Source organism: Garra rufa, chromosome 5, assembly GCF_049309525.1.
Source record: "Garra rufa chromosome 5, GarRuf1.0, whole genome shotgun sequence".
NCBI classification, from domain to species: domain Eukaryota; kingdom Metazoa; phylum Chordata; class Actinopteri; order Cypriniformes; family Cyprinidae; genus Garra; species Garra rufa.
Window position 1 is genome coordinate 27,344,143 of NC_133365.1, and position 25,550 is coordinate 27,369,692.

A 25,550-nucleotide genomic window follows, 5' to 3' on the forward strand; every position below is an offset into this window, starting at 1 on the left:
TTTCCGGTCGTCTTTTGCAACCGACATGCGCAGTTGAACCAGCGTGACGCGTGTGTGACGTAGGCTGATAATTGGTCTATAGCAACATGCACCTAGCCCTGTCTGGCTTTGCTAATTTGAAACAAGATAATATTTGAGTAGATCAATGAAGCTTATGTGATATTACATCAACTACAGAGAACATGTTAATGAGATATAATCAACATGTTACTTTCAGTTAGACAGGGAAAGGTGCATTGTTTATATAAACTCATAACGAACATGTAACAAGCTGGTTTAACTGTGGCACTGCTCTGCTAACTGAGCAGTTTGTCCACTTAGCACTTTGACACCTGTATGTTGTACGGTGCCTCATTTTTCCGCACCGAGGGAAAACACCTAGCCCTCACAAATATGCGTGATGGGCTCCTATTAACTGTCGATTAAATACATGTAAAGTGTTAAATAAAATCTAACATAGTACACAGAGTCAACAACTCCATATCACAGCTAAACTTAAATCAAATCAAACTTTATTTATATAGCACTTTTCATACAAAAGTAGCACAAAGTGCTTTACAAGATAAAAACAATTATTAAGTATATTAAAATCTTAATACACCCAAGTAATATCTGATTATAATATATAATAATAATACATTTTATCTTTAAAGCGCCTTTCAGGACACTCAAGGTCGCTAATAATCATACTCTCCATGTCGTTACAAGCTAGCAGAAACTGAGGTAAATTAGCGTCCATTGTCGTGGATAAAACCTTCGATCCAGTTACTGTATCCCTTAATTAATACTGCCCGGGGGATGTTGCAGTCGGTACTGGCCTACTGCTCCACGTTTTGTAGGACTGTTTGGGCAGACAGGAAAGATTGGTGGTCCACACTGTAGTTTCCATTGCAGCTGAATCTCTGAAGATCGTATGCGTCAGTCAAACTTCCGGGTTTGTGTACCCCTTCTTCTTCTCTTCTTCTTCGTCTTTTTTAATGGCGGGTGGCAACCGGCATTTAAGGTGCATATCCGCCACCTACTGTACTGGAGTGTGGGCCAGAAATGTAAGCATCTAATCACGGTATGACTCAAAACAAAAAAAAAAAAAAAAAAAACTTTACTTTACCTTCTTCCTACCTTTATAATTACTTTACCAATCAATTAAATCCTTTTCATTAAACCAGTTTCTCTTAAAAAGTTAAACAACTCTCCCATTATCTGCTCTCCGATTTTAAAAAGATTTTTAAGGCTCAACATGTTTTCTCCAAACTTCAGTACTTCCTCTTTTAATTTTATCCTTTGTTTTTCATATTTGACACATTCACTAATCACATGTTCCGCTGATTCCTCTCCCCTTCCACAATCACACATACCTGAAGGGTGCTTTTTAAATAAATACATAGTTTTATTTAATCCAGTATGTCCTAATCTCAACCTCGAAATAATGCTACTTTCTCTAGCACATCGACCTGTAGGTTTCCTTTTCCCCAATTCTTGCATAATATTGTATAAATGCCGCCCTTTCTTTCCTTCATCCCATTGTCTCTGCCATGTCTTCATAACATTTTCCTTTATTTTAACTTTAACTTCAGCTTTACTTACTGCCACTTTTGTAATTCTGTCAAGTTTCAAAGCTTGCTTAGCCAACATATCTGCTGTTTCATTTCCTTCAATCCCCCTATGAGCTGGAATCCACATAAATCTGACCGCTGCATTAATATGCTGCAGTCTGTATACAGTCTCATATATTTCGTACACAATATCAAGTCTGTTATTAGATGATACCGACTGAAGAGACATTAATGATGATAGGCTATCAGAGCAAATTAAAACCTTGGCAATTTTGTTTTGTTCCACCCACTGTAATACCCTTAAAATAGCTAACATTTCCACAGTAAATACTGTCAGATGATCAGAGGTTCTTTCCTTAACATTTACCTTTAGTTCTGGAATAGTGAATGCAAAACCGGTAAAACCACTCTTAGGATCTTTTGAGCCATCCGTAAATGCAGCTATAAATGAATTATATATAGACCTTATTCTATCCTCCACCTTTTCAACCCAGTTTCCTTTCCCATTAAGTCTTTTTATTTCTCCTTGAATATAGAAGTCTATAATTAGTGGTGAAAACAACCAAGGCGGCGTCCTTGAACAAGGAACAGTAGGACTGAACTTACTCTCCTGCAATTTCATTTCAATTGCTATTTTACTAGATGCCCAAGCAAAGCATTCTGTCTTAGCCTTCCCACTTTCCCAACAAGGGGTAAGACACTTAACTGTAGGATGCCATCTTTCATTATGACCTTTTAGATTGGCCCAATAATTCATCATCAGTTGCTCAAATCTTAAGCTTAATGGTAGCTCACCCACCTCCACTTGCAATGCGCAAGCCGGTGAGGACCTTATTGCTCCACAACAAATTCGCAGTGCTTGATTTTGTATACTTTCCAGCTTCTTTAGTGTTGTTTTCGACGCAGATCTAAACACTATACTTCCATATTCCATCACTGGTCTTATTAAAGCCACATACACCCCTCTTAAGGCTCCTTTACTAGAACCCCACTCTATCCCAGTTAAGCACCTCATTATATTTAAAATCTTCTTACACTTTTCCTCTACTTTCCTTACCTGCTCTGTCCAAGTTAGTTTAGAGTCAAATGTTACCCCTAAAAACCGAAAGGAATTTACCTGCTCAATTTGATTTCCATACAGTAACACCTTAGCATCTTTATCCCTCTTTTGAGTAAAAACCATCATCTTTGTTTTTTCCACTGAAAATTTAAAACCCCATGCATAAGACCATTCTTCAATTAAACCTACTGCTTCCTGTATCTTCTCTTGTACTAAAAGTAAGTTCTTGCCATTTTTCCACAGGGCAGCGTCATCAGCAAATAATGACTTCCCAATATCATACTTTATTTTACTAAAAACATCATTGATCATAATAGAGAAAAGTAATGGGCTTATCACACTACCCTGCGGGGTCCCATTATCTACTTTAAATTTATTAGACACTGAAGCACCAATTTTAACCTGAATATACCTTTCAAATAGAAAACTTTTGACCCAATTAAAAGCTCTTCCCTTAATACCCATTTTATCTAATTTAATCAGTAGCCCCTCTTTCCATACCATATCATAAGCTTTTTCCACATCCAAGAAAACTGCCATAACCGATTCCTTATTTATCAAAGCTTTTCTAATTTCTGTTTCCAAACAAACCACAGGGTCCATTGTTCCCCGTCCTTTCCTAAAACCACTTTGGTAGGGGGATAAAAGACATTTACTTTCTATATAAAATGTCATTCTTTCTACAATCATCCGTTCCATAATTTTCCCCACATGCGACGTTAGGGCAATGGGCCTGTAGTTTTGTGTACCCCTCAACGGCGTCAAAGAACTTATACTGACAAGAAGTGAAAGTCAATAGAACGTTCCATTGCAACAGCGCCGCCCAGTAGCAGCCCTACGCTTCCGCCATTTTGGAGTGAAAGCCACTCGGCAGTCCACTCTCTCCATGCTGTCGCTATGGCAAATATCAGCTGCTTTGTTTTAAAAAAAAAGTACTTTAAAGCTAAAATACACAACCTGAATCATGAAATATATATAATATACAAATATATATTTTTTTACTCCTTTCCGTTTATTTCTTAAGAATTTTTGTATTATATTGGGCTACTTCTGTTAATTATTAAACCATAACTCGTTTGTTATTAAAAGGATTTTTGTATGTTTTGTACATACCCTAACCTTTGTTATTAATGCAATTAAAAAATATGACAACACAAAATAACGTATATTATCAAAAACAGACTTTGTCTTGCATTTATTTTTCGCAAAATCTTTGCTCTAGCATTATAAACGCTGAACTAATACCAACATATATAATTAAATTAAGGACATGCATCAGAAAATTGGGAATGTTAGACAATAAATATACGACAGGAATATAACAGCTTAACAGTAAATTTTGCAGTATTATCTTATATTAATGTCCGTTAAAGCATGACTAAAAACTCCAAAATTATTTAATTATTTAGTTATGAAAGACACAGCAATACATCATGTTCTGTAAGATCATCGATATTTGTAGTGTGATCCATGGGTTTAACATGTACAATATAATGTATAAATAATACAATATATATTTCAGACCTATAATAGTAAATAATAGTAATAGTAAATGCATTAAGTTGCATAAAATAAAAATACAGCAGGCTGCCTCAAATGTAATGGTTGGATTCCACAATTGATAACATAAAACATATATAATAATACAATACAACTTTTACTGTATGTATGTATGAATGAATGAATGAATGAATGAATGAATGTAGTCATAACATTTACTGATGACTTAATTTGAGAAATTGTCTATTGCACTTCTGAACTGGCTGTGAAAATTTTGGGTGCGTAAGAATAAGATATGATGAATTCTGATCCGTAAAATAAATCTAACAGTGTAGAGTGACTTTTTGCACTTTTTAAGGTCACACACTACCTCCCTGTAGTCATTGCGTTCTTTTATTTCCACTTTGACTTCTATTTCGTTGTCATTCTGTCTGCTTCAGTGCTGTTGTCCAGTTGGAATTTTCACTCCAGAATGGCGGCCGCGCTACCGAAGCGCCACCTAGTGGCTGTTACCATAACAGCAACAGAGTTTCGCCTCTTGGTATTTTATACTCTTTGACGGCGTTCGAGTTTTCAAAATGGCCGCCAGGTGAATAAAGGCGAATAGAGGGAAGAGGGAAGGTGTCAAGCATTAATTTTCACTTTCATTCACTGACCAGCAGATGGGGCTATATAAACTTAAAACACCAATCATCTTGTATTTGCTCGCTAAATGAATAGTGTTTTGTAAAGAAAAAACAGCTCAAGAATGGTACATGACAGTATAACTTTTTCTGGTGAACGTTAATGTTTTGGAAGACCGCCGGGTTTTTCTTTTGTTTTGTTTTTGTTTTCCTCCTAAAAACAGAAAGTGAAAGACGCAGAACTGTTGGTATTCCCCTTCAACCTGTTTACGAGAACTGAATACTAACGCACGAAAAAGTGGATAGAATAGTGTGCTGGTCTCCAGTAAGTACTCATTTACATTTTATTAATTTGTCTAGTTACTATCCTCATACATTCTAAATCCATTTAACTACATAGGTGGGGAGAATTATGACTTTTTGAATTCACACTTGTGAATTATTGTTTCCTTTTTGGGCAGCGACATATTGATTTTTAAAAAGCATGTTATTTTATACTCAGTAGATGATGTTCTGTAGATACTGTCATAATGGGGATCATACTGTGGTACAGTGCGTACTAACTGTGAGACGCAGTGTCCTCATTTTCCCTATCAGCAGTTTCCAATACCTTGTCGTGCTTTTTCCTCACTAATCGGCTGACCCTCGTTTACTCTCGCTCTCTCTTTCAGATTTGTCCATCAGTGTAAATTGTCCAGGAGGATTTAAGCCATGAGCGTCCCAAAGGTAGAAAGACCGAGCGGGATCGTCGTGATCCACCATGACGTCAGACATTTCGTACACACTATTTTCAGGCACTTGTTCTAACAGAATACTGTAGGAAGGAATTAAGCTCTTAGACCTAATTTAGAACACTATGTCAAGGTGTCTGATTAACTGTGACGCAGTTTTCCACTGATAAGTGTCTAGAAGAGCCTTCCTGGGTTACAGGATCATTGAGCTATTGCTCAATCATTTTGGTTATATTTGAGATGTGAAATGTACCCCTAAGGCTACTAGCAAGATTAGCCCTAATAAATTTGTTATGAAGCTATGATGCTGTTGTTGAGTGAATAATGATGTAATTGTGTCAAGTCCCCATGAAATCAAAATTGAAGTTTTTTGGCTTTTAGTATGAATGTTAGCCTTGAGCTGTTTTGCTCCAAAACAATGAGAAAATTAGCATTTACAAAATACACACTTTCAAACTACAGTCTCTCACTTCTGCCTCACTTCAGAGACAATATAGCATGGAGTGGATCATATCCGCGAGTCGTCAGACCAAAAAACGTATCGGATCGATTTTAATTCTACACAGAATTCTATATTTTATAGCAATGTGGATGAAATTGTGGCTGCTTGTTTCAATGCACTTTAGTGGACCTTTAATATGTGAAGCTTACTGTACTCAAATACGGAACTTCTGAAACAAAATGTGTACTTTTACCTATTTAAAACTGAGGACATTGGGAAAACATCATACTTTTTAATTTCCCAGAATGTAATTTCCTCATTCAGTAACATATTTTACTAGTGATTATGTGTATATGTAACGCCTAAAAGCCTACCTAAAGCCTGGAATACTCTACACGATTTTCTGCCAATTTACAGTCTGGAGAAGTTGATTCTAGTTGCCAAAAGTCAGAGCCAGTTTGCAGATTTGATGGAAAATATATGTTTCCTCAAGATTTTCTTTTAGCTTCAGACCACATGTTTGATATTTTCAGCTGATTTTAGAACACGTTGTTTTCATTTGTCACGTGTAGCAGCAAGGCACACATTTCTGCGTGAGTTTTTCATGATCGGAACAACTTCAAAGTCTGGTAGTGCATGATGGTCAGTTTTCCAATGTGACTATTTACAAAGTTAATGAAAATGAAAAATGACCAGTTAAGACCTACTCTATCTGATCTATAAAGGAATAAATGCCATGTTCTGTCTTGAAACTGATGGCACAGGCTGATGGGTCGTTAACACAAACTGATTCATATTTATTTTAGGGTTGTCAAATTATTAATCACGATTAATCACATCCAAAATAAAAGTTTGTTTTTACATAATATATGTGTGAGTACTGTGTAAATTTATTATGTATATAAAAATACACACACTTGCATGTATATATATTTGATGCAAAATGTTATATGTAACTATAAAGAGTTTAAATGTATATAGAATTAAATACAAATATAAATATATATAGACAACTATTATTATAATATATACATGTCCGTGTATGTATTTATATGTACATTATTAATATTATCAGTACTCACACATATATTATGTAAAAACAAACTTTTATTTTGGATGTGATTAATCACGATTAATAATTTGACAGCCCTAATTTATTTATATTTTTAGCATTAAATTACTTGGCACAAGCTGACTGGTTCATGTTGCATACAAAGCCAATGAGCTTACTGCTTTGCATTAAATGGTTGGTTAGTATTTACTAGACTATTTTGCAGCACACTTTTAGATTTCCTCTGAAACCCTCCACCTCCCCAGCTCCACCTGTACAGATTTTCTACAGGTTATTAGATATGCTAATTGTGCAGCAGCAGTCATAAATACTCACATCACCGTGTTGGCATATGTATTGGCAGTAGCAAGTTTCTGTACTTTGCAGCAGCAGCAGCAGCAGCAGCAATAAATTAACAACAGCAGCAGTTAAGCAGATCTATTCTGCCAAGACCAAATACAAATTTACAATATAGTTTGTGAGTTTATCATCTGGTGCATCTATAGCCCTACATACAGTCAGGTAGTTTTGCACAGTTTGTACACTGAAGTTACTATATATCTAAATAATAAAATCTTAACTGCCTCTTGATTCATTTTCTAAAGTAAAAGGTTGAGATAAGTTGTCGAAATGCTCACTCTAATAAATATTTAGCTAAATACTCTCTTTTATTTCATGTAGCAGTAATTTTTACATAGGAAAAGTAAGTGGAACCCCTTATTTATTTTATTTTGTGACCAAATCTCAGCAATTCTTTCCCCCTCCCCAGTGTCCCAGTTGTCATCAGTCTGATGTTGGAGATTTGGATGGTCAATGTGCGGTCTGCAGGCCTTGCTCTAAATCAAAGAAGTCCGTGTTTCGGTTCTGCCTGGCGTGTCAGAGAGAGTGGCCTCGTGACGCTCCGACCACCAATTCCTGCACGCTGCCAAACTGTGCGCTCCGTGCTGCCCTCCTCAGTGACACAAATATCACTGACCCATGCAGCTCGGTGAGAGGATGTCCATACTTCAGGGCCTGTCCTGTGTGCAAGGCTCTGCTTACACACACTGGAAAAGGCTGTCCCAGGATCATCTGCCCTCATTGTAACACAAATTTCTGCTTCCGCTGCCTTCGTCAGCAGTGCTTTGGGCTGGGGAATATTGAAGCTCTTGGGTTTCTTACCCGTCGACTGTCCTTCTATCAAAATATTGATGTAATTCCATGTAGAATGGTGGACAACAAGCAGTGTCTCACAGTTTTTGGATTGTAATGAGAAAGATTTTTACCATAAAAGCTGATAAATGGCATAACACTTAAACCAACCTATTGCTAGTTAAGGCCTACCCTGTATGTGATTTATACGTACATGTTATTGTAAATTATTGTACATGTTCATAAATAGGTCAATTAAAACAGCCTATGTTTAATGAATGCAGCCTGGATGATTTATAAGTGATTCAGATTATCTTTTTTTTTTCAAATCTGAAATGCTGATTACATTATAATACATAATATCAATAAACAACTTTAAAACCCTTAACCCTATTTGAACCTTTCTTTCACTGCACCAACATCAGTCAGTCAATATAAACTTGGCCATTACTAAAAAAGTTTTTAAAGGAGACCTATTATACCCCTTTTTACAATATGTAATATAAGTCTAAGGTGTCCCCAGAATGTGTCAATGACGTTTCAGCTCAAAATACCTCAACTCATTTAGGGACCAACATAAGAAAGCCATTCTAAAACCAACAAATACAACAGGGCCAGGGCAAAAAGTTAAAGGTTTTATATGTAAATGTTTTATATGTAAAAATGCATTTAAACGTAAATAAATCATAAATAAGGACTGGTGAGCTAACTCATTTAAACTACAACTTACTGAAGAGTTAAGAAAACTTCCTGTCTTCCAAGGAAGAAATTAAACACAGCAAAAGTCTTCCAGGTCAGCTCTTACCTATGCTTTCTATGTACTCTGTAGTAACTAAACACACAATCACTCACTATTCTTAAAATGAGCAAATGAGCTGCTGCTTCCCACCCCCTTTTCTAGAATAGGTCTGTGCCTTTACAGCTCGTACCTCAAATTCTCTGTTAAAAACATCTGTTTGGTTTTGATTATCATGTCTATGTTGCTGAAATAATGTGTTTTAAACCATATTAGTTTAAACTTTTGATATACTGTTTTCTGGGCTCACACATCCGAAACACACGGACAGACAGCGGCTGTCACACATAAAAGTTCTCTTTTATCTCTTATTGCGCTTAAACTGTCAAATACACACAAGTTTATGTTAAAAACACAAAAGTGTTACAAAAAGAGTCGGTTATGTCTGTCAAGGTAAACAGCTAGGAAAGAAATCACGTTTATATTAGATCTGTGAGGCAGAAGCATAATATAAAGTAAATAAATCAAATCTACTGCTCTCTTTTCTCCTCTGAGACTGGGACTCTAAATAGTGTTCTGTGCTCGTCAGTGCAGCCAAAGACAGAACAGTTAGCATGCTTTGCTCAAACTTTTGCTATAGAAAAACAAAGTGGAAACATGCAGATTAAGGGGCGGTAATATTATAAATTCCCTTTACCACATCAAGGGGGGACTAAAATCTGACACACTCGTTTTTTCACATGCTTGCAGAAAAAGGCTTACCAAAGCAAAGTTACTGGGTTGTCTTTTTCACATTTTCTCAGTTGGTAGACCCAATTATAGCACTTAAACAGAGAAATTCATAGTCACCTTGATCAGGGTTTCCCAACTTAAGGTTGCCAAAGCAGCCAGGTTTTAGGTGAATTGATTAGTTTTATTATTAGGCTCAAAATTATAAACAGGTATTCTTTAAATTGCTTCCTTTTATATCTTTTTTTCTGCCATGCTCACTGGTTTACTAGTTCTTATCAGGTGTGTCCTATGATGATTTGAGTTGCTAAAGGTTCTGAGGTGAGCAAAACAGGTAAATATGATTACAGTGCTTTCAAGCAAACCTATCACAAGTGTTCTCGGTCCCATCATAATTTTGCACAGCTGCATGAACGCAGCTTATGATCGCATGCCATTCACAGACCTTTTTATTTCCGTCTTATATGGAAAAGATTATTGCGAGATAATTATAAGCACTCTGGTTTGTAATGCAAACAGTTTTACTGTTTACTGCATGTTGTTATTCTTCTCGTTATTTCCCTATAGCGGAGAATGAACCGGAAATCTCACCCATAGGCTTACTTCCACATTAAAGAAAAGGGGCTGCGCAGTGGAATGAAAATCAGATCTTTTGCCATAAATAATGATTTTTGTGTTTCACAGAAGACAGCTTTCAAAGGACATGAGGATGAAGATTTTCATTGTTGGGTGAACTAATTAAACAAGAGATTTTCGCAAATACAGCATTGTATGTTTGGCATGTTATACACACATTGTATTTATAAACTAACACAATTTTACTATGATAATGAACTAATAATTCTGTCATTTTTTGATTAACTATTCTTTCAGGCAAATTATGGGGCTACCTGTCTCCCCCCACCTCATTTCTCTCTCCAATCAGAGGTAAGAGGCTTGACGGTTGAAGCTCAGTACAGCACAACCCAATCTGACTAATCTGATTAACTTAAAATGGACTCTTATCAATCACGAGCTAGCGTGACACTCACACACACAAAAGCGGGCCTAGCACTAGTAAGATCAGACAGTTAACTTGTTCCAGTCAGCAACAAGTTAAAAGTGTAGGGCAGGAGCTAGTCATGACCAGCCGAAAGCCTTCAAGGGTTGTGTCCCCTCCACCTTGTGACACCATTTTGACCTTGAACAAGGCACTTGTGGTGCTTTGACACATTCTGATGTACAGTAAATGAATTAATAAAACTTCTATTTTACAAATTTATATTTACAGATTTGGTCAAACTAATTTGTATAATTTAGTTTGTATACTTCAAAAAAATCACAGTACTAACCCTTGTGCCATTCACTGACATTTTTATTGCGTTCTAATGAGTTGTTGTGAAAACCATTTGCTTGAATTGCATGACAGCAATGATCACTGCAGTTACTTTCACTGCATATACAAATTTGTTTGTATACTTCTGTACAAAGGTCTGAGCACTGCTCTAATCCCAGTGGACTGCTCAAGGATATAGTCAGGATGTAATCTTCACAGGTTTTGACCTTAGAGTGCTTACCACTCCACAAGCGCTGAATGACCTCTCACAGCTCACTGTCTCTTGTTTCATATGTCATCATCCTTTCATTTCATTATTTTGAACACTGCATCTTGCAATAACAGCTTGGTTACTTTGTTACCTTCCTACCTATTTTCCAGAAGGCCTTTAATGACTTCTGTATCTGACCAGCAAATATCAAACTGAAATGTAGCTTTTATGTCAAAAGAAGAGTGTAATAGGGTTGTGCTATAAGGCACAATGTCACCGTGAACAAAGAGGTATCGTAGCTTAGGGCTTCCTGGGAACTCAAATCTCCTTTCACATGTTGAGCGCTCCTAACCAAGCTTATAAACTCAAGAAAGATCAAGAAGAACGGAGGAGGAGCAGAAAAGAATAAGGGACACATTGACACTTAGGATTTTTTGATGTGACATGAGGACGTGTTACACTAATAATTTAACACCATCATCTAAAACCTTGTGCGGAAGTCTAGTGTCATTTGTGCTTTGTCATCTTGTGTTTTGTTAAATTGTTTAATTAAAAAGTTTTGAGACTTGATAAGACCAGTCATGTCAGTAGCTTTTGAAGATCACTTTATTCAACCTTAACAGTGGGGCTGCGTTATCTGACACTTTCAATTTAGGACTGATTAATCAAGGCTGACTTGAATAGTACAGCCATTTTGGGTGTCCAAGACGCCTGCCATATTGGCCAGTGCAACATAAACAAAAATTACAGAGTGCACCTGAGGAAACAAGATGGAGTGGGACAGTACAAGTACAATCTGTAACATTTGTTAGTTCACTGCTGATCCTACAAGAACAGTGGGATCAAGTCCTCAGCTTAATTAGAAACCATCATACAACCTATCTATTGTACTGTAATATCTATCACGGTATTGCATTAAAAATAAAATAGTCTGCCAAAACTATCCATTTACAGTTTACTATAAACACTAAATGTGTCTAACTTCACATTATCAGTCACTATCTTGAATGTTACTGGGCCACAAGCTCATATGCACAGTGAGGAGAGAAAATGCCTTTTGCCATGTATGTGTGGATTATAGGCTAAAGAGGGTTAAGAAGTCACCACTTGGATTCACGGCCTGCCCCTCCTTTCTCTTCTGCTCGTTTCTTGCCGTCTCTCTGTCTTTGTAAATCTGCCTGTTCCCAGTAATACCCAGGACTCAGAGAGGCTCTCGTTCCAGTGGCTTGCCCCATTAGGCACTCCAGATTGGGGCAAGACTCAGTCCAATAGAGGCCCTCCATCCTCCAAGGACCAAAAACCAAAAAGCAGTTAATTTCAAAAAGAGAAAGGTGGATTTCTACATTTATATTTTTTATACTACTTTAAAAAAAAAAAAAAAAAAAAAAAGACAGGACATTTTTGAAAAGCTTTTCCATCTATTTTGACATGGAATATCTGTCTTTTCTCCCCTTTCAATTTGGAATTTTACATTTTTAATTTGGATTTTTTGTCTTCTTACTGTTTCCTCTCTGGGAGTGCAGTTCTGGTCCTCCTCTGGTTCTTCTCAGACTCTCTGTGTTCTAATGGGACGAGTATTCATCATGGCTCTCAATTAGCCACACTTGCCAGGTTAGCCGATCTTTTGATCTTTTATTAACAATTCTTTATTAAGGGTAACAGTAGTTTTTGATATTGAATTTGCTAGAGTAGTATCTGAGGCTTAGAAGATTAGGACTTTCCTGAAGGATGTGAAGTAATCTTTGGTTACAGAAAGAATTATTATTTTTTTTTTAATATACATTTGTTTCAATATATGAAATGTTTTATTTCAGTATTTGGAGTACTAAACTTCAATAATTACATATTATTATTTTTACTTTACTCATGAAAAATCAATGTAATTTAGACTACCTAATTTTACTGGTCCTACTTAAAATGTCTGTCTGTATTAAGCTACTAAAAATGCTAACTCAGCTAGCATTCACTAGCATTCAAAGATATGGGTCTTTGTCAATAAAGAAATAGTTATTACTAAAATAATATTGTTGATTTACTGCAGTGTTCAGTCACTTCATGTCTAATCCCATTTCATACTAATACTTACATAAATAGGAAAAAATGGCCAGTTTAGTGGTCTTTAGTGCTTTAATGCTGAAAAATATTTCACGTCACACAATTACAATAAACTTTCAGTAATAAAATGTAGTGCACATATCTATTTCATATCTTATTGACTATAAAAAACATGGTTTTGACAGCTATTAAAAACCTTACAGTATCTAGATTTTTTTATGTTTTTTAAAGATGTACCAAGCCTGCATTTATTTGATCCAAAGTACAGCAAAAACATTACAGCAAAACTTTTTTTAATTATTTAAACTATTTAAAATAACTGTTTTCTATTTGAATATATTATAAAATGTAATTTATTCCTGTGATCAAATTCTAATTTTTCAGCATCATTACTCCAGTCTTCAGTGTCACATAATCCTTCAGAAATCATTCTAATATACTGATTTGCTGTTCAAGAAACATTTTTATTATTATTATTATTATTATCATCAATATTTAAAACAGTTGAGTATTTTTGAGTATTTTAGGATTCTTTGAGTTGAATGATCCAAAGATCAACATTTATCTGAAATAAAAGCTTTTGTGATATTATACACTATACCATTCAAAAGCTTGGAGTCAATATAATTTTTTTTTTCAGGGGGAATTATAGAAATGTATAAAACATGTATAATGTTACAAAATATTTATATTTTAGATAAATTATGTTCTTCTTGACTTACTATTCATCTATAAAATATACTCAGCTGTTTTCAACAAAACAATAATACTAATAATACATTTTAAAATAAGCTTTTTTTGGAGCAGTAAATCAGAATAGAATGATTTCTGAAGGATCATGTGACTGGAGTAATGATCCTAAAAATCAGCTTTGGAATCACAGGAATAATTAAATTACATTTTTAAATATATTCAAATAGAAAACAGTACTTTGGATCAAATAAATGCAGGCTTGGTGAGCAGAAGAGACTAAAAAAACATTTAAAAATGTTTTGACTGGTAGTGTATACATGAGAAAGAACACAAAATGTGATCTATATCCAGCCAATGATCAACTAACACTGGCACATTTATATAACAGGGCACCCCTTGAATGCAATTGCAAAAAAACGACCTTAACCTAAAATACTAGTAATCTTAGTAAAAATTACTAGTAAAAATTAGTAATCTTATTAGCAAGGAGGAATATCTGAAAAGATTTGAAAACTGCATGAGATAGCAACAGGCATCTACATGCAGTTGGCATTTGTAGCAATATATATATATATATATATATATATATATATATATATATATATATATATATATATATATATATATATAGCTATATTACTAGATTTAAATACTACAAATGAAATATTTAATCAGATTGTAGGGCCCAAAAATGTGACACTGGAGAGAGCAAAGCTCTCAAACTCAGGAGTATTGTGAGTGTGACAGCAAGGTCCCGTGCAATCCTCTGTAATCCTGAGTTATTTCGGTGCTGGCTAAAGTGCTGGTCCAAAGAAAGAGGGCAAGTCAGACCTAGAGGTTAAGAAGTGAAGGGCAGACAGGACATTTATCCAGAAGTTAGACAGCATGGTGAAGACATGGATTAAAGGGTGAAGAACAAAGCAAAACATCAGAGAACAAAAGGCTTTTGACAGGTCATGAGTGATGATGGTATAAAGAGATAAGGTTGATTAAGATTAAGATTGATTAAGCCTCACGTTATTTGGCAGTTATTATGGCCAGTGCTAATGAAGGCAGAGCTCTTTAATTGTAATCTGCTTGCTGCTTGCTGAGCAATGGGTAGAGAGGGAGGGAGAAATAGGCAGACAGCCTGGTACAAGTCGTGTGACACTTCACCCTAACTCCACCTTTAAACACAGATGGCACATGAGTCTGGTGAGGATCAGGCTGGTCAGGTGATCAGATCAAGCCTGCAGTCAGATATCAGGTCTCTGGGATCACAGTGGACAGGACAGCATGATAACTTTATTTTAAGGTGTCCTTGTTACACATGTACTTAATATTGTAATAACGCATAATTACATGCAAGTAACCCTTAGCCAAATTTTAATCCTAATCCTTTACCATATAGTAAGTACATGTAGTAAATTCATATTACTCAGTACTTAAATGTACAATTACACTGTAACAAGGACACCTTAAAATAAAGTGTAACCACAACTCATATTAGGAAACATTTAATTAACAATTAAACAACATGTAGTTGTTCAATTAAGGATTGTCTCTACGAATAGAAGTAACAGATATCATTATATTAAAAAAAGGTGAAAAAATAGAGACATTCTATTAAAATAATCGAATACTAAAATATAAATAGTTTTTATCGGTAACACTTCATGATAAGGTTCCATTAGTCACTAACATGAACAAACTATGAACAGTACATTTATTACAGTATTTATTAATCTTAGTTAATGAAAATACAATTGTTCATTGTTAGTTCATGTTAATTCACAGTGCTTTAACTAATGTTAACAAACACAACTTTTGATTTTAATAATTTAATAATAGTAGATGTTAAAATTAACATTAACTAAGATTAATAAATGTTGTAGAAGTATTGTTCATTCTTAGTTCATGTTAACTTAAGTAGTTAACTAATGTTAACTAATAAACCTTATTGTAAAGTGTTACCATTTTATCTTTGCTAAACATCTTCCAGGCTAAAAGACCGTTTCTGCCTCAAAGCAAAAAATAAATAAATAAATAATCATTGTTGAGATAAAGTTTCAAATAAGAATTGAAAATTGTACATTGTAAGATGTAAAGTCATAAATATGAGAAATAAAGTACTAATACTTTTTACTCTGAGGCGGAAATGTTGTACTTTTTTGTACATCATAGACTCGTGAGTAGATTCTATGTGTTTATTTATTTATTTAATTCAATCTTTTATTTCCACTGCCATTTGAAAGTTTGTGGTTGGTAAGATTTTATTTTAAGATGCTTTTGGAAGAAGTTTCTTGTGCTCATCAAGGCTGCATTTATTTGATTAAAACAGTATATTGTGAAATACTATTACAATTTAAAACAACTGTTTTCTATTTTGATTCATTTCAAAATGTAATTTATTCATGTGATGGCAAACCGGAATTTTCAAAAGCTATTTCTCCAGTTTTCAGTGTCACATAATCCTTTGGAAATCATTCTAATATGCTGATTTGCTGCTCTTAAAATTATCGTCATAGTTAAAAAAAACAGTTGTGCTGCTAAACATATTTGTGGAAACCATGATTTTTTTTTCATGATTACATGATGAATATAATTTTTCTAAATGTGACCCTGGACCACAAAACCAGTTGTAAGTAGCAAGGGTATATTTGTAGCAACAGAATAGTCAAAAATACATTGTATGGGTCAAAATTATGTGTTTTTTTGTTTATGCCAAAAATCATTAGGATATTAAGTAAAGATCATGTTCCATGAAGATATTTTGTACATTTCCTACCACAAATATATCAAAACAGAATTTTTGATTAGTAATATGCATTGCTAAGAACTTTATTTGGACTACATCAATATCAATAGATAGCTTACTTTTTCAGCTTTCATATTATGACTGTTTTTTTTGGTAGAGGGTCACAAATATTTTTTGTAATGTAAAAGGTTTTATTGTCACTTTTGATCAATTTAATGCATCCTTGCTGAGTCAAAGTATTAAGATATATGAAATATTTAGTATTAAAGAAAAAATAATACATTTTTAAAAATGTACTTAAAAAAATCTTACTGACCCCCACCTTTTGAAATATGATTTTTTTTTTTTAAACCATTAGGTCTTATGACCTGATGCTGATATTTAAGCCACTGTTACACTCTCACATCATTACTACATATAGTAAACTATGGTAAAAAGAGATACAATGTATTGTGTAATAATATTCCAAAATAAAAAAAATACTTACAATTTTTCTCTTCTGTTTCATCCCTTGTCTTTTCTCCCTCTTTTCCTTTTATTCACCAAACCCTTATATGTTGTTTCTCTCCAATACAACGGCACACATTTGCTCCATCTCTAAAACAGACAGTGATGGCTGGATATTGTGCAATAGTTTTGGGCTAGTGCCCCTCAGTGGGTAGAACCCAAATCGAGAGCTGGCTGTTTTGGGTGTGTTTTTGATCAGCCATTATACTGTCGCTAACAAAATATTTAACGCAAAATCTTTCAGTGCCACCTGTTTTTTCACTGTTGCTGACAATTAACATTAACACCAAACTAAAATGGATGAAAACAGAAACTCTAGCTTTCTTTGCCAGTCGCATCACCCACGATGGCAACAGTCTTCTCCCGGAAAGAGACGACGAAAACAAACCTCAAAGCAAAATGACCCATCAAGTCCAGCATCCTCGACCCCAGTGCTCCGCAGCCGCAGCTGGTGGGGGAACTGCGTTCTGCTTCCTCTGGTCATGCTATCATACTTGCCCTGTGAGGCCTGGGGCACTACCTTTAAAATCGCCATTGTGGGACCTTGGTCTTGCGACCCGATGTACTCCAAAGCCCTCCCAGACCTGGCTGCACGATTAGCCATGAGCCGAATAAACAAGGACCCCAATCTCAACAAAGGCTACTGGTATGATTACACACTAATTAATGAGGATTGCTCGAGCTCCAAAGCCCTGGCACGGTTTGCTGAGTTGGAGGGCTACGGTTCGGCTTTTCTTGGACCGGCTAACCCTGGCTACTGCACTGCTGCTGCACTGCTGGCAAAGAACTGGAACAAGGGCATCCTGTCCTGGGCTTGTCTGAAGGCTGATATGGACGAGGGAATGTATCCCACCTTTCTGCGGCCACTCCCGTTGTCTTCTCGTGTGCTCTTCTCTGTGCTGCGCTTTTTCCGCTGGGCACATGTTGGGATTATTACAACAGAGAACAACATGTGGGAAGCGACTGGGCATGAACTTGCAGCATCCCTGCGTGCTCTTGGTCTGCCAGTTGGTGTGGTTGTTACCATGGAAATGGACAAGGAAGGGCCACGACGAGCCCTAAAGACAATACGGGAGACAGATCGAGTGAGGGGTGAGTTCTAAGAGTTATGTTTGAATTAAGTTTAAAAATGTAAATATGCCACGTTCTGTCATGAAACTCTAGATGGCGCAGGCTGATGGGTCGTTAATGCAAACTGATGATATTCACAGCATTAAACTATTTGGCACAAGATGATTTGTTCATGTTGCATCTGCAGCCAATGATCTTGCTACTTTACATTTAAATGGTTGGTTAGCATTTCGCAGCACGCTTCCAGAGTTCCTCTGAAACTCTCCACCTCCCCCAGCTCCACCTGTCTAGATCTGCTACAGCAGGGGTGCTCAATCCTGTTCCTGGAGATCTACCTACCTGCAGATTTTAGTTCCAGCCCTGCTCCAACACAGCTGTCTGTAATTATCAAGTGCTGCCTATGAGATTATTTAGCTGGTTCAGGTGTGTTTAATGAGGGTTGGAGCTGAACTTTGTAGGATGGTAGATCTCCAGGAACAGGACTGAGCACCCCTGTGCTACAGGTTATTATATGTGCTATTTGTGCTGCAGCAGTATGTCTTAAATACCCACAGCACTGTATCAGTGTATGTATTGGCAGTAGCAAGTTCCTGCAGCAGCAGCAATAACCTACAATAACAGCAATAACCAACAGCAGCAGTGTAGCAGATCTATTCCACCATAACCAAATACATTAACATTGTCATATCCATTACTATGCTAAAATCCTTACTCAGATTTTTTACTCAGAAATTGCTAGTAAATTTCACAAGCAATTTTAAAGAATTGTCAAGTAACAAATTTAAATTAACATAAAATTTTGAAGTAAAATGTTTGTAAAACATACAGCAGAAATCTTTTTTAATTTACAACTTCAAAAAATATACAAATATATTTTTTTTACAGTGTTACTCATTTAACAAAAATGAGAATTATATATCCTCAGATATACTGACTCTGAGATATTATTACATCTGTGATTACTGTTTGAGAATGTTATCTATTGATATATATAATAAAAAAATAGTAATCTAGTCTCTACATATATTGAATATATTACATTACCTACATGTACCTATATTACACATATTACCTATATGTACGAATCACAGATTCCAGTTGAAATGAACACTAGAGGCAGTAAAACTTTTATTGATTTTCACACAAAGTATGATTTACAGGTACAGTGTTTTGATTAATAAAGACTTTTTTTCACACAAATACTTGCTTAATATTATGTTATGACTTTAAAACTTTTAACATCCTGTGCAACTTAAAAACTGATATTTTTGAACATTGTCGTCAATATACAGCTTCATATGCATGAGTTTTCTAAATCAGGTTTGCTTGGTAGCTCATGTGATACAGCGTTGCACTTGAGTAATAAAAAGCTATGTTTTGACAAAACAGCTCAAATCTGCATAAGGAAGTTAAAATTGCACGGCTGCATCAACCAATGTGTTTTATATTACTTTTGCATTTGTTAACATTATCGGGTAGGTTTAGGGTTTGGCATTACCCTTTAGCGGCACTCCCCGAATATTTGAATTCTGAACAGTCACAATACCAACCTCAAATAATATAGCGTAATAAAAACACGACAATACGTGCCTGTACCAACATAATAAAAATGCACCGTGTTCACGGATTGAACGTGTGCTTTAACGGCATTCTCTGGACATTTCACTTTGAAACTGCTGCGAAAAGTGCAGTAAGGTACGAAATTACGATGTTGCAGAAATGTATATAGAGGCACACATTTTCATGAGCCTGGGCTGCATTTACTGCCTTCTTTTGTGAGAGTGATATACAAATTAGGCCAGGCACTTTATAAATATGAATGAAAAAGAATGTTTGTTATATAATTTTATGTTATATCTCTCATTGTGTTATTAACGTTAACTTAACATGATCTTGTTTTCACATTTTCTCATTCTTATTTCTCCCTTTTCATCTTCTCTCTCCAGTTGTCATCATGTGCATGCACTCGGTTCTGATTGGTGGAGAGGAACAGTATCAGTTGCTAACCACAGCAATGGACATGAGAATGATTGATCGAGGGTACATCTTCATTCCATATGACACACTCCTGTATTCACTGCCATATAAAAATGTGAACTATCCAATCCTGGCCAATGACACCAAACTACGACGAGCATATGATGGGGTCTTGACAATAACCATGGACCAAGGGGAACAAAACTTCTATGAGGCCTTTAGTGCAGCACAGGAATCCTATGACATCCGTACCAGCACACCACCTGAAGAGGTAACAATCGGTCTAAACTTGTTTTAGCGTTTTCAAACTTAAGTTATCATTTTAAACAAGCAATACAGAGATATGTCACTCAGTAATGTTTTGTCTTTAATTGATTCTTATAAAATAGGGTTGACTAAAACCAAAACCAAAACTATAGTTGAATATGATAAATTGCTTAGAATCCCAATAAGATGTATGGTGTTATTGGTTTTATTTTTGTTGATTTCTTCTTTCTTGGTAGGTTTCTCCATTCTTTGGGACCATCTATGACATGCTCTATTATACAGCCATGGCTGCAGAGCAGAGTCGAGTTGCGAGTGGAGGGCATTGGGTATCGGGTGATACACTGGTTAAAAACGAGGGTGGATTTGAATTCAATGGCTTTAACCAGCGGATATCGGCAGGTACCGATGGAGAAGGAATGCAGGCCCGCTACGCTGTCCTGGATTCAGATGGCTCTGGGTCCAGCCTACATCGCACGCACGCCCTGGAAGCACCGCACACTTATGGGAAATTCGGAGGGTTGAAGTACTTGGGGAAATCAATTCATTTTGCAGGAGCGTCTCCAAGCACTGACTCAAACTGTTGGTTCAGTCCTTATGTTGCTTGTGGTGGAGGTGAGAAAGCAGAAATTGTTGTACCACATACATTTTATTACAATATATGTGACCCTGGACCACAAAACCAGTCTTAAGTAGCACAGGTACATTTGTAGCAATAGCCAAAAATAGAAAAAAATAGAAAAAAATTATCCATTTTTTTTATTAGAAAAAAAAAATCATTAGGATATTAAGTAAAGTTCATGTTCAATGAAGATATTTTATAAATGTCCTACCGTAAATATATCAAAACTTAATTTTTTATTAGTAATATGCATTGCCAAGAACTTCATGTAGACAACTTTTAAGGTGATTTTCTCAATATTTCGATTTTTTTTTTTGCACCCCCATATTCCAGATTATCGTCTTATCCCAGTAAATCATACATCAATGGAAAGCTTATTCAGCTTTCAGATAGTGTATAAATCTCAATTTAAAAAAAAAACCCTCATGACTGTTTTTGTGGTCCAGGGTCACATATTTAAAACCATCAACATCACCACTGATTCTGTTCGTCGTTCTTTTCTTTTCATTGCAGGTTTGGATGGAACGACCATTTTCTTCCTCCTTTATTTGTTTTGTGTGTTGATTGGTGGAGGAGGTGCATATTTTCTCTATAAAAGGTATGAATTGAATTGCTTGAATTGCAGCAAACCACCTTATATTGAGCATGTTTATTGTATTTCTGATAAACAAATAAATATATTTGTGTGTGTCCAGGAAATACGGGTCGGGGGTATTAGGAGCATTTGGTGGAGGAGCAATTGGAAGCTCTACTAAGATAATACTGACACTTGATGACTTGGTCTTCATCAACACTACACTCAGCAGGAGGGTCAGTCTCTTTCTTTCTTTCTTTCTTTCTTTCTTTCTTTCTTTCTTTCTTTCTTTCTTTCTTTCTTTCTTTCTTTCTTTCTTTCTTTCTCGCTGTCTGTCTTGCTCATACAGTTCATCTGTATCTCTCTCACTCTCTGTTTCTCTCTGTTTCTCTGTGTGAATAGAATTTAATATAATAGAATATATAGTATAGTAATAGTATAGTAATATATAGAATAATTTAATATAATTTTAGTGTGTGTGCTCTGCTGCAATTGTGATGGTACTAAAAAGGACAGGCATGAGTATCTTCACAGAGCTTACTCTCTCACTCTTGCTCTTGCTCAAAGTTTTGTCTATGTCTCTCACTTTCTCACTTTCTGTCCTTTCTCTCTGTAGAAGCTGAATGAGGATAGTATGGTGAAGAGTCAACTAGATGTTAAAACCCCTCACCATTCAGTTTCAGGTCGCAGTTACATTACGTCAACTCCTGAAACATCCAACGTTGCTGTATTTGAGGTGCGTGAAACTTGTGCTTTTTTGGTGTACACATATAGATAGCAGTGTTTTGGTACTATATAAAGCAATATCACACAAAGATGAGTGAATTTAGACTCAATATCAGAAGGTAAAAACAATCAAGTCAAAATTTGACTGCATCCTTTAAAAAAGCCGCTGTGTATTATGAGCACTTATGTTTATTTGCTTCTTTATGATGAAACGCTGTGGTATTCCTCAATTGTAATAAAAAATTGCATGAAAGCATCTACTATCAGCATCATTCCAAGTCTTAGAAAACAATTCAGTAATTGGTAAGTTAATATGGAGTAATGTTTCAGACAAAATTCAACCCGTTAGTTTGTATATTTTTCTCCACCAATGAATTGCAAGATATAAACTCAGAATTGTGAGATATAAACTCCTCTTTGCAAGGAGTAAAAAAAGGTAATTGCAACTTTTTATTCTACAATTATGGCTTGTTTTCCTCACAATTTGCAAGTTTATAACTCACTTTGTGTATTTTTCCTCAGAATTGAGAGTTTATGTCTCACAATTGCCTTAAAATTTGACTTTTTTTCCCTCAGAATTGTTTATATGCATAAAAATGTCTGAGGAACAAAAGGCATTTGTAGTTGGCCAAACTGAACCAGGATTTCCAGAGCAAGAATCTTGACAACATTTTTATTATTTAGGCTAATATCTTAATTAATGCTGCTTGTATGTATCTTTACCACCTATTAACTTTAGTTTGTCAAAATAATGTGTCCTTTCCTGCTTACTAAGTCCTTTTCTATATGATTTAGTAGCTTCCACAATTTTTTTATGTGGTTTAGACAGCATAAATTAGCAGAACAATGTATTCAGTAGTACATTAACTGTGCAATCCATGCTGTTGATTACATCTGAGTATCGCCAATATGGCCGCACATCCGCGTAACTGACCAAATCGTAACGTAAGTGCAAACCCTCTATCGTCTGAATTGTGAGAAATAAACTCAGAATTGTGAGGAAGAAAAGTCACAACTGTGAGATAAAAGTTGCAATTACCCTTTTTATTAATTTATTTTTATTTCATGGCAGAAATAATGCTGCATTCAATCCATGTTGTAATTTCTGTAATTTCGAGATGAAAACACACAGCGTTCTACTCGGTGGTGCTCAGTGCAGATTTGGAATTATGCGTTTGAATGGCAATACTATCAATGTTAAAATAGGCTAAAACTGCGGCAGTCAGATGATACAAGTTGTAGCTCTCAGAGAATTACCAGTGTATCGGGTGTAATTACAAATTCTACAATGTGAATGCACCTTATGCTTCCATTGGGAAGCTAATCCTAAAATTAAAACAAAAGGTGATGTACCAGCTTTCAAAAACCTGTTTTAGCTGGTCAGCAGGCTTGTTTTAGAGGAGTTTTGGCCACTTTCCCACCAGAGACCACCAGCTAAAACCAGCCTGGCCAGGCTGGAGACCAGCTAAAACCAGCTACTTACAGCTTAATCCAGCTAAGACCAGCCAACCAGACTAGGCTGGTTTTAGCTGTTTTTTCAGCAGGAAATTCTGCTGAAAGCTTTTCAGATCTTTCACAAAATAGAGAGTTTGCACTTATGTCATGGTTTGGTCAGTCACCCACATGCTTGGCCATATTGGAGATACTCGGATGTACACAACAGCACGGTTAATGTACTCCTGAATATGTTGTTCTGCTAATTTATGTTGTCAAAATTCTTTCCCTGGAAATCCTGGTTCAGTTTGCCCCACCACAAATGGCTTTTGTTCCTCAGACAGTGTTTTGCACTTTTCTCCTTGATTTGTTATAACTTCTGTCAGTCTATAATACTCCAAATGTTTTTCCTGGTCTGACCGATTAGTACAGCCCAAAACATAACAATAATTGACAATTTTCAGCAGCAATTATCAGCAAAATATGTGAGTTTCATTCGGTTCAGTGGCATTGTTTACATTCAGTGCCACCAATGTGGCCGATTGATGACGCATCGTGAAGACTATTGTGCATCACTTGCTCCTTGTGTGTTTGTTTATCAAACAGCACATTATAAGTAAATTATATTCCGTTATAATATGATTATAATCAATAAAACAGAAGTATAATTAAAAGTGCAGTACTCGCAAGACTATTTTAACAATTTTTACCTGCATACCTTCAAACCTGCATATTTTCCTTCTAATTCAGTTCAGAAAAGTTGAAAAACAAGGTCTGTGGAGATGTGTTCAATTGTATTATTCTGTGCTGTCAGGGTGACTGGGTCTGGCTGAAGAAATGCCCCTGTGGAGATTCTGTTTCAGAAATCAGTGAGAGCACACAGGCCGTCTTCATCAATGTAAGAGAGAAGTGAATGAAAGTTGATAATGAATTATTTAGCTTACAAGATGTGGACAGGTTTTAGAATGAAAATGCTATACTGTTTTTTATTTTCTTCTTTTGGTTCCCCCTTCTCTCTCTTTAGCTGAGAGACATGCGTCATGAGAATCTGAACCTGTTTCTGGGTTTGTTCATGGATACTGGTATATTTGGCATTGTTACGGAGCATTGCACCAGAGGCAGCCTGGAAGACCTGCTCAACAACGAGGAAATGAGACTGGACTGGATGTTCAAATCCTCTCTTCTCCTTGACCTGATCAGGGTGAGGAATGTAGAAAGAACAGAAGGTAGAATAGGTCCAGTCTCCTCATACTTCTCTGTCACTTTCCTTCTAACACCTTTTTATCTTTCTCTGTCAGGGAATGAAGTACTTGCATAATCGTGGGATTATTCATGGACGCCTGAAGTCAAGGAACTGTGTGGTAGATGGTCGGTTTGTTCTGAAGGTTACGGATTATGGCTTAAATGAAATCATCAACTGTCAAAACATCATCCTGGATGACACCAAACCGGAGGGTACGCATAATACATGTGGAAATTGCTAAACCATGAAATGAGAAACAGGACATCAGTTCTCTGATTGACTCTGATCTCTGTATCTTTGGTACAGATCAGTTTTGGACAGCTCCAGAAATCCTGCGGAATCCTGACCTGAAGAAGAAGGGAACGTATCCAGCTGATGTTTACAGCTTTTCTATTATCATGCAGGAGGTGATCTCTCGCTGTGCACCCTTCTGCATGTTGGATATGCCTCCTGAAGGTTAGACACCCTCACATACCACTACATAATCACATACCGCTCAGGTTTTCACCCAGGTGATGGAAAAACTAAAGATGGCAATTATTTACTGGAGGAATTCAGATTTGAA

At 35.9% G+C, this 25,550-nt stretch overlaps 1 protein-coding gene across 1 annotated transcript in view; it reads left to right on the top strand.

Moving 5' to 3' along the window:
* Positions 1–12,274: 12,274 nt before the first annotated feature.
* gucy2d (guanylate cyclase 2D, retinal) overlaps positions 12,275–25,550 on the top strand; it is a 30,439-nt gene continuing 17,163 nt past the window's right edge. Inside the window, exons 1-12 of the mRNA XM_073840231.1 lie at positions 12,275–12,413; positions 12,606–12,693; positions 17,174–18,166; positions 20,092–20,393; positions 20,626–21,001; positions 21,522–21,606; positions 21,704–21,818; positions 22,199–22,318; positions 24,557–24,640; positions 24,767–24,943; positions 25,041–25,197; positions 25,292–25,441. Coding sequence (XP_073696332.1) covers positions 17,371–18,166; positions 20,092–20,393; positions 20,626–21,001; positions 21,522–21,606; positions 21,704–21,818; positions 22,199–22,318; positions 24,557–24,640; positions 24,767–24,943; positions 25,041–25,197; positions 25,292–25,441 — 2,362 coding nt within the window. The 5' untranslated portion in view covers positions 12,275–12,413; positions 12,606–12,693; positions 17,174–17,370. The remainder of the gene's footprint in view (positions 12,414–12,605; positions 12,694–17,173; positions 18,167–20,091; positions 20,394–20,625; positions 21,002–21,521; positions 21,607–21,703; positions 21,819–22,198; positions 22,319–24,556; positions 24,641–24,766; positions 24,944–25,040; positions 25,198–25,291; positions 25,442–25,550) is intronic.